Genomic DNA, 16,755 nt, shown 5'->3' with positions numbered 1-16,755 from the left:
TTGAGCTTTCCATTGTCTCTTTCCCCAGATGTAGTCGATTTGATTTCTGTATATCACACCTGACAAGGGCAACGTGTATAGTTGCCATTTATGTTGTTGTAGAAGATATTTCAAGTGAATAAGTTGTTTTTCCTTTCAGAATTCTATCATGGGATCTCTGGGTGTCATTTTTATCACCAAGGTCAACTACTATATTTTCCAATGATTTATCTGTCTTCTTTGTTGCCAGCTTTCACATTCCAATCACCAGTAATTACCAGTGTATCTTGATTGCATGTTTGATCAATTTCAGACCGCAGAAGTTGGCAAAAGTTTTCAATTTCTTCATCTTTGACCTTAGTGATTGGTGCATAAATTTGAATAATGGTCTTTATTAACTGGTCTTCTTTGTATGCGTATGGATATTATACTCTATCACTGACAGCATTGTACTTCAGGATAGATCTTGCAATGTTCTTTTTGATGATAAATGTGATGCCATTTCTCTTCAATTTGTCATTTCCTGCATAGTAGACCATATGATTGTCCAATTCAGCTCACAAATGCTTAGGATATCAGTCTTTATGCATTCCATTTCATTTTTGACAACTTCCAATTTTCCTGGATTCGTACTTCGTACATTTCACATTCTGATTATTAATGGGTGTTTGCAGCTGTTTCTTCTCATTTTGAGTCATGCCACATAAGCAGATGAAGGTTGCGAATGCTAAACTTCATTCATGTCTCTAAGAATGACTCTGTTTTGAGGGCACTCTTCCCCAGTTGTATTCTGAGTGTTTTCCAACCCGAATGGCTCATCTTCCAGCCTTAGAGCAGACAGTGTTCTACTGCTACTCATAAGGTTTTCACTGGCCATTTTTTTTTAGAAGTAGATCACTGGGCCCTTCTTCCTAGTCTGTCTTAATCTCGTAGTTCCACTGAAACCTGTCCACCATGGGTTACCCTGATGATATTTGAAATACTGGTGGGATATCTTTCAGCATCACAACAACATGCAAGCCACCACAGTATGACAAACTACAGGCTAGTGGTGGCCTTATATGGTATCCATCATATATTCCACATACATTCTAGATCTTTTTCTTTGCTAATTCCTCTGGACTACCACAGGGCGCCATCCATCTCACAATAACCATGGCAACAGCCGCTGTCTGACCTTCTCACTCACATTCCTCCCTTGCCACAGAATAGAATCCACTCTCCACACAATTAGTAAAGTTATTTTTTATTGTAAATACCATGTCATTTTTCTGCTGAAAAGCCTCTAATGGCTTCCTGTTGCTTTTAGGACAAAGTTCAAATACCTGACCATGAGTTATAAATCTCTCTACGGTTAGGGTCCTGCCTAATCTCCTCTAATTTCTCCTCACCCACTGCTCACCACCCTTATTGTGTTCCAACAAACACTAACTTTTTCCCCTGTGCTTCAAACATGCCAATATCAGTTCACCTTAGAGTCTTTTTGATATATATGTATATATATATATATATATATATATATATTTTTTTTTTTTTGCTGAAATTATCTTCCAAATTGTCTTCCTACTTCTGGCTGTTCATTGTCATTAATATGTCTGCTTAAGGGCCAACTCTTTAGAGAAGTTGTTCTTAACCATCTATTCTGAAATGACAACATAGTCACTCAATATCACATCACCCCATTTGATCCTCTGCAGAGCACTTATTACTATCTGCTATTTCTATATTTCTGTGTCTGTTGTGAGCTCCATAAGCACACGGACATATTTATTTCATTGCTGTATCCTTAGTGCCCAGAAGAGTGTGGGTGCATAGTAAGTATAATCAATATTTTGTTTCTAAGGAGAGTGTGTATGTGTTGTGGAAAAGGGGGTAAGTATGCATTTCCAAAGGTAATACTTGAAATTGTATCTTCAGTAATTTGTTTTTGTTAATGGAAGAGTTTAACCTGATAAGAGATAAACACTTCCAGAAATGCAACATAATAAACTTTGATATTTTATTATTTAGTATGAATTATAAAATAAATAAGTAGCCATCTGCTACTTTTTCATAGGACAAGGCAATATAATTTTTTTTTTTTTTAAGAAAGAAAAACATTTAAAAACATTAGAGTGCATGAAAGAAATTCAGGGCTCTCCAGGGAGAAAAGAACAGACTAAGCACCTTGGGGCTCTGGCATTGCACTATTGTAAAGGAGGTTATGTTCACTAGGATGGGAATAAAAAAGCTACTAAAAGGACAATGGAAGAATGCTGAAGTCATAGGCTTTCTATTTCTTGGCAGGATGGCAAGGAAAGTACACTGTTCAGAAAATCTCAAGACTTTGGTGTTAGCTCCAACTCTCCTGTGAATTAGTTGTGAAACCATCTAAACTCTGGTCAAATAAAGCAGTCAGACTAGAATATTACTGATGTCCCTCCTAGATCTAACATCCTTAGTCTTGCCTGCACATAATCCTAGCTGTTGAGTTGGAGTTAAACTGGTATATTGCCATCCTTTACTCCAAGATATCAGTCAACCTCTTATAAAATTATACATTTCAAATGAACAGATGATTCTTGCAGAGAAAGATGTTGTCTTAGTAATTTTCCTTCTTATATTTCAGAAACTGAATGATCAGAAGATTGAGAAAAATAAGAAATATATAGAATATTATTTGGTCCTGGATAATAGTGAGGTAAATATATATTAGATAAATGGGTCTTTTAAAACCTCCTTCTATGTAAATTTACTTATTATGTGAGATACTAAATGTTCTGAATCAGCTTTGAAAAATCATGAATTTGAGCTACAGTTACAAATTGTTCTGAACCTATGAAATTTGACGTTTATTATTAAACCGATATTATTTCTCCTTTTCAGATATTTGCACCTGGTATGAAATGCATAAATTGAAATTTTTGGCACGAGGATGCTCTTTTCTTATTGTCTTAAGACTCCAAACTTAGTTTCTAATTAAATCCCTTTGTCACCTCCTATCAAATAGTTTAATCATTTGTAAATTAGAATTTATGCTCATCAGAGAGCAGTAAATATGAAAGACTGAATTAAATCTTCTGAAAAGTTCAAATCTCTGGTAATATTCACTGTTTTTCTCCTTTTACAAGAATATATGTTCATATATTGGATTTTCTAAAAGCAAGGTCCACATGTGTGATCCCAAAAAGAAAAAAAAAAACTTATGCTATAAAAATATGAACAAATTTATCACTTCAAGTCCTAAAACTTTGCCTTCTTTATTATACTGCATTCAGTTAGTGCTCATTTAAAAACAAACAAAAGAAAACTACTCCTTGCATAATTCTGCACAGCTTAAGTAACCATGGTGTGTAACAGGAAATATGTTTGGAATAACTCCTCAAAGCCTTACATTGAGCTAGTACTTTAAAAAATAAAACATTTCTGCCCAAAATGCTTGAATATAGTTAGAGAAATAAGGAAGCAATTGGTTTCTAACTTATTACTGTTAATTTTTGTATCTGAACCTTAAAAATAACCACTGATAAGTAATATATATCAAGGTTGGCTTTTACACTTTCCAGTTAATTTCTATTAATTCTTTTATTTTTATCTTGGTTGTCTTTTAGTTTAAAAAGTACAATAAAAATCCAGAGGAAATAAGAAAGAGAGTTTTTGAGATGGCGAATTATGTCAACATGGTATGATATGTTTTATTAAATATAATTTTTTTGTTTTTATAATTTTTAGTGTGCTTTAAGTGAAAGTTTACAAATCAAGTCAGTGTCTCACACAAAAACTTATATACACCTTGCTACATACTCCCAATTGCTCTCCACCTAATGAGACAGCCCACTCTCTCCCTCCCCTCTCTCTTTTCCTGTCCATTTCACCAGCTTCCAACCCCCTCTACCCTCTCCTCTCCCCTCCAGGCAGGAGATGCCAACATAGCCTCAAGTGTCCACCTGATCCAAGAAGCTCACTCCTCATCAGCATCCCTCTCCAACCTATTGTCTAGTCCAATCCCTGTCTGAAGGGTTCGCTTCGGGAATGTTTCCTGTCTTGGGCCAACAGAGGGTCTGGGGACCATGACCACTGGGGTCCTTCTAGTCTTAGTCAGACCATTAAGTCTGGTCTTTTTACAAGAATTTGGGGTCTGCATCCTGCTGCTGTCCTGCTCCCTCAGGGGTTCTCTGTTGTGTTCCCTGTCAGGGCAGTCATGGGTTGTAGCCGGGACCATCTAGCTCTTCTGGTCTCAGGCTGATGTAGTCTCTGGTTTATGTGGCCCTTTCTGTCTCTTGGGCTCATAATTACTTTGTATTCTTGGTGTTCATTCTCTTTTTGATCCAAGTGGGTTGAGACCAATTGATGCATCTTTGATGGCCACTCGCTAGCGTTTAAGACCCCAGACGCCTCTCTCCAAGGTGGGATGCAGAACGTTTTCTTAATAGATTTTATTATGCCACTGGACTCAGATGTCCCCTGAAACCATGGTCTCCAAACCCCCACCCCTGCTACGCTGGCCTTCAAAGCATTCAGTTTATTCAGGAAACTTCTTTGCTTTTGGTTTAGTCCACTTTTGCTGACCTAGCCTGTATTGTGTGTTATCTTTCCCGTCACCTAAAGTACTTCTTATCTACTATGTAATTAGTGAGTACCCCCTCCCACCCTCTCTCCCTCCCCCCCTCGTAACCATCAAAGAATATTTTCTTCTCTGTTTAAACTATTTCTTGAGTTCTTATAATAGTGATCTCATACAATATTTGTCCTTTTGCAACTGACTAATTTCACTCAGCATAATGCCTTCCAGATTCCTCCATGTTATGAAATGTTTCACAGATTCCTCACTGTTCTTTATGGATGAGTAATATTCCATTGTGTACGCTGGATCATATGGTAATTCTCTTTCTAGCTTTTTAAGGAAGCGCCAAATCAATTTCCAAAATGGTCGTACCATTTTACATCCCCACCAGCAGTGTATAAGTGTTAAATATAATTTTTTTAAATAATTTTTTCTATTGTTGAGAATATACACAGCAAAAATATACACCAATTCAAGTTCCTATATGTACAATTCAGTGACATTGATTACATGCTTTGAGTTATGCAACCATTCTCTCCCTCCTTTTCTGAGTTGTTCCTATTTAATCTTTCGAGTTGATACTGTCAGTTTAATCCCATATAGATAGATCTTCAAAGAGCATAATGCTCAAGGCAGACATTCTTACTAGTTAAGCTAAACTTTGGTTTTAAGAAGACTTTAGGGAATATTTTTGGTTTAAAGATTATCTTAGTCTGGATTCCATGAGAAATTCAAATTAAGTTCTGCATTTTCTCCTTTTTGATTAGGATTCTTCTGTAGAATATTTGGTCAAAATGTTCAGTAAGAGCAGCTGGAAACCCTCCAGTTCTGCTCTCGTGGCAAAGGAGGCAGTTGTTCTTAGAGGCAATTAGCTACACATTCCATTGTCTCCTCCTATTCCTAACTCTTCCTCCTCTGTTGCTCCAGGCTAATAGAGACCAATTGCTGTGCCTTGAATGGCTACTTGAAAGCTTTTAAAACTCCAGCCACTATGCAGTGAACTAGTAGACAGAACAGAAGCACTAAACACATTATTAGGCCAACCAATTAGCTGGGATGACCCATGAAACCACAACCCTCAATCTCCAAACCAAGGAACCAAATTCCCTGAGGTATCTGGTTGTTACCTAAGCAACCTTAGAAGGTACTCTTTTATTAAATATAATTTTAAGCAATTTTCCAGCAGATGTTATTGAGCTTCTCTATGAATGAAGCAGGGGAGCAAAGCTCAGACCCTGAGACTAGTTCATAAGTGGTGATCACTACTTCAGTGAATATTAATATTACATAATAGAGAATTTTCTCACCTACTTGCCACTTCACACACTATTCTCAGGTCCATAAAGTTATAAAAGCTGTTTTTTTAGTGCGATGTTTTGTTTTGTTTTATTCTATTTTCCTAAAGCTCAGTAAGATAATTCTGAAAAACAAATCCCAGTAGAAAGTTGATAGGAAGAAAAAAACAGAAAAAAGAAAAAAACAGACTACAATGACCTCTAGCATCTTTCATTTGCATTATCTCATTTAGTACCCAGGACAAACCTGAGAAAGATATTGTTAAACATAATTTGCAGCTAAAGAACTACATCCTGGGAAGCAAAGTAACTTGTCTAAGATCTGTCAGGTTTCAAAGCCCATTTGGATTGTAAAACTGTTGATGGTGTATTCCTTAAACATAATTTTATCATCTAATTTTCAAAATCTTTAGAAAAGATTATTAGATCCCTCCAATAAAATCTTAATTGTTAATTTCTTATTAGTTGAGTACATAGTTGGCATGCATTGTTTGAAATAGTTGAGTTATTCTGTGGTATCCTGCAAATTCTCTAAGAATGTAAAAAAAATGAGGGTAGATTGAATGACCAAAATCATATCTCTTCTTCTCACCACAAAGATTATATCAATTCTTTTTAAGAAACTCTAAGAATTGGTAATATTTGAATACCTACTTTGTGCCCGGTACTTTTCTAGGTTATGGGGGTAAAGTGAGAACAAAACTGGCAAATATATGATCCTTCAAGGAGTTTACATTCATGTTCAAGGATAAAAACATAAACAAATAGATAATAAAATAGCATGTCATAGAGTAATATGTACTATAAAGAAAAAAGTAAAGTAGGGTAAAAAAGAGAGATTCATCATGGGTGCCAAGTTATATAGGAAAGAGCTCTCTGATAAGGTGTCATTTGAGTAGAGACCTGAAGAAAAGAATCATCATATCTGGATGGAAAAGTATGTGAGGCAGAACGGAGTGTCACAGCAAAGGCACTGAGGGTGGGGCCTTGTTCATCATGTTTGAGGTACAGCAAAAAGGCCAATGTGGCTGAAATGAAGTGAGCCAGGGCGAGGGTAGGGAGAGATGACATCTGAGAAATAGTAGTAGCCAGACTATGAAGAACTTTGTGGTCCTGTGTAAGAACTTTGTTACTCTGCACGTGATGGGAAGACATTGGAGAGCCTGGGCTGGGTTTGATATAATCAGACGTATGTTCTTAAAGCATTACTTTGAGCCTTAAGCTGAAAGGAAACTGAAGGAAAGCAAGAGCAGAAGCAAGAAAACTAGCAGGAGAATCATGCCATAATTTAGGGCAAGAAATGATGATGGCTTGGTCAAAAACCATAATAATGAGTTCGTTGAGAATAGCTGAGCTCTAGACAGAGTCAGCAGTGTTTAGGGGGTAAGGATGGGAAGTTAAGAAAAAAAGGACTCAAAATTTGTATTAAGGACTCTGGCCTGAGGAATTTCAAGAATGAGAAGAATGGGATAGGAGCCTGACTGGGGAGAAAGTTTGGACCTTCTGTTTTGGATACATTAATTTTGAGATATCATTTAAACATCCTAGTGGAAATGCTGAGTAGTTACCTGCATATACAAAATTGGAGTTCTAGGGTGAGTCCTGGAAGGAGATATAAACGTGTAAGTCTTCAGCTTATTTAAATGATAGAAGACAGAGGTCAACAAACTATAGGCTGTGAACAAAATCCAGCCTGCTGCCTTTGTAAAGTGAATTTATTTAAACACAGCCATGCCTATTTGTTTACATACTGTCTCTGACTGCTTTCCTACTACAGTGACTGAGGTGAGTAGTTGTGACGGAGAATGTATGTCCTACAAAGTCTAAAATATTTACTATCTGGCCCTATACAGACAAAATTTGCCTATCCTTGGTTTATGATCGCCAAGGGTATGGAGCTAGATAAATGGAATAGAGACGTAAGCACTGAGCCCTGGAGTACTTCTTTGATTATAAGTTAGAGCAGAGGAGAAACTGCCAAAGAAGCCAAGAAGGGGTAGATGGTGAGGTAGGTGGAAATCAGGAGACAGTACTATTGTAGAAGCTGCTTGAAACAAAAATCTATCAAGTGGAACCCAAAAACCAAGTGGAGGGAATGGCAAATGACATTAAAGCTGCTGAGGACTGAGAGTTGATCACTCAGTAGAAGCTACTGACCACTTTGACAAACCCAGTTTCGTGGAATTTAAGAGTACAAGGATGATTAGAAGGAACTCAAGAGAGAATGAGATAAGAGCAATTAGATACAGAAGATACTTTCAAGATGTTTTGGTATTAAGGGGAGCAGAGAAATGACACACAAGTTAGAGGGGGAAGTGACATTAAAAGAAGTGGGTATTTTTTCCCTAAATTGGGACAAATGATAGTTCCTTTTTATGGAAATGGGAATGATTTGATGGAAGGCTACTGAAGGATAGTGCCGGAAAGAGAGGAGTTTCTGGAGTAACATCCTTAATTAGGGGAGAGACATGGGACCTAATTTGGCCTTAGGCTGACTGGCCATTCATGGATATAATAAAGAAGGGGAGGCACAGGTGTCTGGACAGGGATAGGTAAGGGGGAAGAGGTGGTTATGGGATGGGAGCTTGAAGAATTTCTCTTCGGATTGTTTGCATACTGTTAATGAATTTGGAGGCAAGGGCATCTGCTGAAAGTGAGGATATAAAAGAGTTAGAATTTCTAATAGAAAGGAGCAAGTGTGAAAAATTGTGCAGAAGCCTTTGAGACTGAGTGGATTTTGAAAATGCAGCAGGTTTGCTGGGAAGCGGTAAGGACCACTTGATGTTAGAAGCCATGGCTTTAAACTGAAGCAGTCAGCACAGTTGTGTTTTCCCCATCTGTCTTCAGAGGCATGGTAGAGGAGCAAAGTAAGGGAGAATTGGTTTTAAGTAAGGTTGGGTGTTTGTCAGATGAGTGAAATAAAGCCAGGAAGAAACAAGGAAGTTGGGGTAATAATCAAGGAAAGGATTATAATCTGGCAGGATTTTTTCTTCACTTTTGATAATAGTTGCTTTCTTCAATTCTTTTATTGTTTTGCAAACTACTCTTTCTTAAAAAATTTCTTCAGGTTTCTCAGCAGAAAAGTGCTTCATGAGAAGGCCTGTCACTGCAGTTTTATAAATCATACTAGCATTTATCTTAATCACAAGCTTTAACTCTTTATTTCTGAGGTTTGTCCCCTTTCTTTTGCAATTTATTTGTCTCAGTACTGGTTTAAGAATTAGAGCCTTACTTATCTTTTTGTTTGTTTAATAATTTTTTTTATTGTACTTCAAATGAAGGTTTACAGAACAAATTAGCTTCTCATTAAATAATTAGTACACATATTGTTTTGTGGCATTGATTACAAACACCACAACCTGTCAACACTCTTCCTTCTCAGCTTTGGGTTTCCTATTACCAGCTTTCCTGTCCCCTCCTGCTTTCTAGTCCTTGCTGCTGGGCTGGTGTGCCCCTTTAGTCTCGTTTTGTTTTATGGGCATATTTAATCTTTGGCTGAAGGGTGAACCTCGGGAGTGACTTCATTACTGAGCTAAAATGTTGTCATGGGGCCATACTCTTGGGGTTTCTCCAGCCTCTGTCAGGTCAGTAAGTCTGGTCTTTTTTATGAGTTAGAATTTTGTTCTACATTTTTCTCCAGTTCTGTCTGGGACCCTCTATTGTGATCCCTGTCAGAGCAGCGAGTGGTGGTAGCTGGCACCATCTAGTCGTGCTGGACTCAGTCTGGTGGAGGCTGTCATAGTTGTGGTCCATTAGTCCTTTGGATTAATTTTTCCCTTGTGTCTTTGGTTTTCTTCATTCTCCCTTGCTCTGGATGGGGTGTGACCATTGGAGTATCTTAGATGTCCACTCACAGGCTTTTAAGACCCCAGATGCTGTTCACCAAACTAGAATGTAGAACATTTTCTTTATGAACTGTGTTATGTGAATTGATCCAGATGTTCCTGGGGACCATGGTCCCCACAGCTCTCAGCCCAGTAATTCCGTCCCTCAGGGAGTTTGGATGTGTCTATGGAGCTTCTGTGACCTTGCCTTGTACAAGTTGTGCTGGCTTCCCCAGTATTGTGTACTGTCTTACCTTGTAGAGCCTTACTTACTGTGATTCACAGATGTAGGACTTTTCCACGTAGTGTGGAACTTCTTTAATGCCCAAACCAGCGCTGAGCCAAGTTTGCTAATTCTGAAATATTAGGACTTTGAGAACATTCATAAGCATATGAGTAAATGTACTTAAAAGAAGCCATAGTAATAATGAGCTATTAACACAAAATTATAATTTCTTGATGTTGCAAGAAAGAGAAGTTTGTTTCAATAGAGCCTTTTCTCCAAAAAAGGAGTTTAAAACATGAAACCTGTAAGGGTATCTGCACTGCCTTGGAATGGGGATGGTAGTGTTTGTAAACAGAGATGATAACTTCTGTTTCACAAGAATGTTTGGAAAGAAGGTATTCACAATGCTGTTATAAATAAGTTTGAAAACAAAAAGAACATTGTAAATATTAAAATATAATGTCATCATTGTAAAGTGTTTCTTTGTCATTTGTCTCTCTGGACAGCTTTATAAAAAACTCAATACTCATGTGGCCTTAGTTGGTATGGAAATCTGGACAGATGAAGATAAGATAAAGATAACCCCAAATGCAAGCTTCACCCTGGAAAATTTTTCTAAATGGAGGGGGAGTGTCCTCCTAAGAAGAAAGCGCCATGATATTGCTCAGCTAATCACGTATGTATAGATTTTCTCCTTTGCACACTACATGGTATTCATCATTGAAGCTTTTCAAAGACTCGGTAAAAAGAAGTATCTGAAAATACAGGGTAAGAGGAAAGGGTTTGCACAAAAATGATTAAAGGCTTAAAAAATACTCATTTGTATCTTATGTTGAATATGCTCTTACTTATGATCCAAATGTATTTTTAAGAACCAAAAAAACCCCAAACCCATTGCTATCGAGTCAATTCCAACCCATGATGATCCTATAGGATACAGTAGAACTGCCACATAGAGTTTCCAAGGGGCTCCTAGTGGATTCAAACTGTCAACCTATTGGTTAGCGCTTAACCACTACACCCATCAGGGTTTCCTTTTTTTTAACTTGTCTTTCCTTTCTGTATATCCAATAAAAACTGACAAGCTCTTTATATATCATTGGACAATTATTGGCTTCTCAGACTTTTAAGAGAAGCCGATAATTGTCCAATGGTATATAAAGAAAAATTTATATAAAGAGCTTGTCAGTTTTTATTGGATATGGAGAAAAGAAAGACAAGTTTAGATAATAGCAAAAGGGATTTACATTCAGCTTTTAAAAAGAACTCCTGGGCTTTGAGCTCCATTCTGGAGAAAATTCTAGGATAGAAAAAAAAAAAAAAAAAAAGAATATTCTAATCCCACATCTCCACTGTTATGGATTAAAGAATGTTACCCCTAATATGTATTGGAATCCTAACTCCTGTGGTTGTAATCCTGTTTAAAAATAAAATTTTCTTTATTATATTACTGAGACCCTATTAGTGTAGAGTATTTCCTAAACCTAATCCCTTCTGATTTATACAAAGAGGAGATTACACTCAGAGACTCACAGACATGGGGAAAGACAGATGTTATCTGACAACAGAGGCAGATAAATCTACAAGACCAGGAACTCCTAGAATTGCTGGCTACTAGAAGCTGGAATAAACAAAGAAGGACCTTCCCCTTAGAGCCAAACCCTGAATGCAGACTTCTAAACTCCTGAACTGTGGAATAATACATTTCTGTTCCTTAAATACAGCCATGCTATATTTCTGTTACAGCAGAAGTAGGAAACTAGGACATCTATCATCGTGCTGAAAGGACCAACTTAAAAAAAAAAAATCGAGGGAAATAAATCTAATGGCTATAATTACACAAGACTGCTGAGCATCAAAATTCTGTTGGATGCTTTGCAGTGGGAATCAGATAGAAGGAAGCAGAGAGTGACTTGAGGTTACCTGAAAGTTCCTCTTCCTAAGACAGCAGATGGTGTCATGGGATATAAGTGGACTATGTCCTTTCATAATTAATATTTCTGTACTTGTTATAATATTGCTGCATAACATCTCAGCACAAAACTTACTGGCTTAAAAGAATTCTTCTTTATGTATATGTCTGGTGTGTAGGCTGGTATGCTGGAATAGTTTAGGCTGGTTGGTCATCTTTCTCTTGCTATACGGGCTTTCATGTGGCTAACTTGGCCTTCCTTCAACATGGCAATCTTGAGGAAGTTGGTGGCTAGTTTCTCCCAGAATAAACATTCCAACAGGGTCAGAAGAAAGCTTCAGGGCTCCTTATGACCTAAGCTCTGAAGTCACAAAGTGTCACTTCTGGTATATTCTGTCGGTCAAGATTAAGTCAAATGGCCAACCCAGATTCAATGGGAAGGCATTACACAGAACATGAATACTGCAAGGCAGGCTCCTTGGAGGTCATCTTTGGAAAATAGCTGCCACATTGCTTAATTTGGAGAGTTGAGTTCTAGACTGAAGCACATACCATGTGAAAGAGCTCATTCTTTGTGTAAAGGTTTATGGATTTTCCAAGATCTCATAACCAGTAAGTAGTAAGAGACTTGAACTCTTACTAGACTGGCTGCAGGGACTATGCTGAAATCTTGTTTTACTCCCGTACTGTAGAGAAACAGGGTAGAAAGAAAAATTACAGAAAGGGCGATAGAAGTATAGGTAAATAATGGCAGTCCAATATCAGTAACAGATTTCTTGAATAGGGCAAAATAAAACAGGGTAAAAACACTATTTAAAGATATAATAGAAGGAAATATCTGTCTTTCCATTTGTAATTTGAAAGTCTTACCATTTACTAGACAAATTAACAAAAGATAACCTATAACTGTAGGAATGTTAAAGTCTAAATATGCTCTACCTACTAAGAGGAACCGAAGTAGAAAATGTCTGGAAGGGGGAAGATTTTATTTTTTACAAATGAGCAATATTTCTGTACTGGTTATCTATGGCTACGTAACATCTCGGCTACGTAACATCTCAGCACAAGAAGTACTGGCTTAAAATAAGTCTGGTAGTGAGAATTGAAACCACACAAATGTGTAATTAAGTATAAACAAGTTTACAATATAGTTTCAAAGGAGAATACAAGTATTGTAAATCTTTAACATATGTATAATCTAAAGTATAATTTCAAAAAAATCTGAAATGTCAGATTAAATAAAGGAATAAAACTGCAGAAAATGAAAGGTGGGAGGAAGTTCTCTAACTTCCTGTTTTGCATGACAGAGTCAGTACTCTCCATTCTTGATATTGGTAAGTGGGAAAATATAGGTTAAATTTTTTACACAAACGAATTTAATGGAGGAAGTAAAAAATCAATGCATGCTTTGCAAATTTCTAGAAACAAACAGGAACCAGGATCTTGTAAAGATAACAAAAGAACAAAAAGAAAGTGAAGAGCATAGAACCATTACAAATTACAGAGAAACAAAATGAAACAAAACCAAAAAAACATTAAAATTACTAGGGACCAGACATAACATCTATGTAAATAAAGGCAAATGGTTCAAATCCCTCTTCAGTGGGACAAATATTTCAATATCATAAGTCTTTAACAATACAGATACTTTCACAATGGGTCCAAATTCAAAATCTCACTGAAGCTGAAACAGCATTAAATAAAAATAAATGGATATAAAAATATATAAGGTAAATATATAAATGAGAACAAAGCATGTGTGGCAATACTAATATGAAAATAAGGGGAAAAAATTATTGGGAGAAACATTTTTTTCTTGATAAGGAATTAATTTCACATTTAAAAATATAATAATTAATAGTGAGAGGTAAAAACATTAAAATACACCCAGGTACTTGGATTTTGGGTGATTTGAGAACCATTTTATAGAAAAAAAAAATGCCTCATGCAAATTCAAAAATTGAAGGAAAAATTTAAGAGTGAGGGTTCACAATGTGAGTTTCTCTGCTAACCATTTAGACTCCTGGAAGAATTGTCCATAGAAAATATAGCTTAGAATCATAAGTTGTTATATCAACTTATTTCTTTATTGCAGGGCAAAAGAACTTTCTGGAACGACTGTGGGCCTTGCTTTCATGTCTACAATGTGCTCTCCTTATCATTCTGTTGGCATTGTTCAGGTTTGTTTGAAGATGAACTGTTGGTTTTACAGTTCATGATGTCTACTTTCTTTAAAATAAGAAATCCAAAATAAGAAATTTTCAACTTTGGTTCCTCTTATGATCATGAAAAGGAGCCCTGATGGTACAGTGGTTAAAGTGATCAGTTGCTAACCGGAAGGTCAGTGGTTTGAAACCACCAATAGCCCTGCTGGAGAAAGATGTGGCAGTCTGCTTCCATAGAGATTTACAGCCTTGGAAACTCTATGGGGTCGCTATGAGTTGGAATCAGGAGGATGGCAATGGGTTTTGTATGATCATGAATGTAATATAAATGATTATGGACAGACACCCAAGATTTAGAGACCAAATTAAACTCATACATACTTAGCAACTACTATAATATGCTATGATTGTACAAAGAGTTTGGAAAAGGAAAAAAGAATGAAGCGAGTCCGAGAAGTTGGTGAAGAGATGACAGGGACAGTTCTATCTTATCTGATCTTTGAAGGAAGAACATGGCTCATGCAGGCTGTAGGACATATTGTTGTTATTCTTAGGTGCTATCCAGTTGGTTCTGACTCATAGTGACCCTATAGGACAGAGTAGAACTGCCCCATAGGATTTCCAAGGAGCAGCTGGTGGATTCGAACTGCCAACCTTTTGGTGAGCAGCCGTAGCTCTTAACCACTACCACGAGGGCTCCTGCAGGAAATATTAGATGGTGAGAATGCCTGAGCAAAAGTGTGAAGATGATGAGTGCTGACGTGTAGGGAGCCTGACTTGACTTGGAGTAGAGGTGAAAATTTCCTTCCAATCATTTGGAATGATGAGTAGGGTGCCTTATATAACTGGATTCAGGTAGGCAGGTCAAAGAATATTTTTGAGTGGTGTTCTTGGTGTGCCAAGGGTATAAAAACAGAAGGAAAAAAAAATGGCTCCATTACCTAATCTCCAATACACTTGGAGAACTGACCATATGGTATCTATAGAAAAATTTTAAATCTTAGGGTAGAGTTCCTTGATAAAAGTAGCTGGAAGAAGAGTTTGTATGAGATATGAAAGGGAAAGGGTGAAATGTGTGTTGTTGTTGTTAGGTGCTGTCGAGTCAGTTCCGACTCATAGCGACCCTGTGCACAACAGAATGAAACACTGCCCGGTCCTACAACATTCTTACAATCGTTGTTATGCTTGAGCTCATTGTTGCAGCCACTGGGTCAATCCATCTCATTGAGGATCTTCCTCTTTTCCGCTGACCCTGTACTCTGCCAAGTTATATGTCCTTCTCCAGGGACTGATCCCTCCTGACAACATGTCCAAAGTATGTAAGACTCAGTCTCGCCATCCTGGCCTCTAAGGAGCATTCTGGCCACACTTCTTCCAAGACAGATTTGTTCGTTCTTTTGGCAGCCCATGGTATATTCAATATTCTTCGCTCACATGCATATGATGCGATTGAAAATATGAAAAAAAAATTTTTTTTTTTTTTTGGGTCAGGTGCACTTTAGCCTTCAGGGTGACATCTTTGATCTTCGACACTTTGAAGAGGTCCTTTGCAGCAGATTGACCCAGTGTGATGCGTCTTTTGATTTCTTGACTGCTGCTTCCATGGCTGTTGATTGTGGATCCAAGTAAAATGAAATCCTTGACAACTTCAATTTTTTCTTGGTTCATCATGATGTTGCTCATTGGTCCAGTTGTGATGATTTTTGTTTTCTTTATGTTGAGGTGCAATCCATACTGAAGGCTGTGGTCTTTGATCTTCATTATAAGTGCTTCAAGTCCTCTTCACTTTCAGCAAGAAAGGCTGTATCACCTGCATAACACAGGTTGTTAATGAGTCTTCCTCCAACCTGATGCTGTTTTTCTTCATATAGTCCAGCTTCTCGTATTATTTGTTCAGCATACAGATTAAATAGGTATGGTGAAAGGATACAACCCTGATGCACACCTTCCCTGACTTTAAACCAATCAGTATCCCCTTGTTCTGTCCAAAAAACTGCCTCTTGATCTATGTAAAGGTTCCTCATGAGCACAATTAAGTGTTCTGGAATTCCCATTCTTTGCAATGTTATCCATAGTTTGTTATGATCCACACAGTCGAATGCCTTTGCATAGTCAATAAGACACAGGTAAACATCCTTCTGGTATTCTCTGCTTTCAGCCAGGATCCATCTGACATCAGCAATGATATCCCTAGTTCCACGTCCTCTTCTGAAGCTGGCCTGAATTTCTGGCAGTTCCCTGTCGATATACTGCTGCAGCCGTTTTTGAATGATCTTCAGCAAAATTTTGCTTGTGTGTGATATTAATGATATTGTTCTATAATTTCCACATTCGGTTGGATCACCTTTCTTGGGAATAGGCATAAATATGGATCTCTTCCAGTCAGTTGGCCAGGAAGCTGTCTTCCATATTTCTTGGCATAGATGAGTGAGCACCTCCAGGGATGCATCTGTTTGTTGGTACATCTCAATTGATATTCCATCAATTCCTGGAGCCTTATTTTTCACCAGTGCCTTCAGAGCAGCTTGGACTTCTTCCTTCGGTACCATCGGTTCCTGATCAGATGCCACCTCTTGAAATGGTTGGATATTGACTAATTCTTTTTGGTATAATGACTCTGTGTAGTCCTTCCATCTTCTTTTGATGCTTCTTGCATCATTTAATATTTTCCCCAGGGAATCCTTCACTATTGCAACTTGAGGCTTGAATTTTTTCTTCAATTCTTTCAGCTTGAGAAATGCCAAGTGTGTTCTTCCCTTTTGGTTTTCCATCTCCAGCTCTTTGCACATGTCATTATAATACTTTACTTTG

General features: G+C 37.4%; 1 protein-coding gene across 1 annotated transcript in view; it reads left to right on the top strand.

Annotated features, from left to right (window-relative positions):
• ADAM28 (ADAM metallopeptidase domain 28) overlaps positions 1 to 16,755 on the top strand; it is an 81,946-nt gene that overhangs the window by 33,319 nt on the left and 31,872 nt on the right. Inside the window, exons 7-10 of the mRNA XM_064271935.1 lie at positions 2,588 to 2,659; positions 3,570 to 3,641; positions 10,374 to 10,543; positions 13,875 to 13,959. Of these exons, the coding sequence (XP_064128005.1) occupies positions 2,588 to 2,659; positions 3,570 to 3,641; positions 10,374 to 10,543; positions 13,875 to 13,959 (399 nt within the window). The remainder of the gene's footprint in view (positions 1 to 2,587; positions 2,660 to 3,569; positions 3,642 to 10,373; positions 10,544 to 13,874; positions 13,960 to 16,755) is intronic.

Source organism: Loxodonta africana, chromosome 19, assembly GCF_030014295.1.
Source record: "Loxodonta africana isolate mLoxAfr1 chromosome 19, mLoxAfr1.hap2, whole genome shotgun sequence".
NCBI lineage: Eukaryota > Metazoa > Chordata > Mammalia > Proboscidea > Elephantidae > Loxodonta > Loxodonta africana.
The sequence above is the reverse complement of the archived record's forward strand: the minus strand, read 5'-3'. Positions and strand labels throughout refer to the sequence as shown.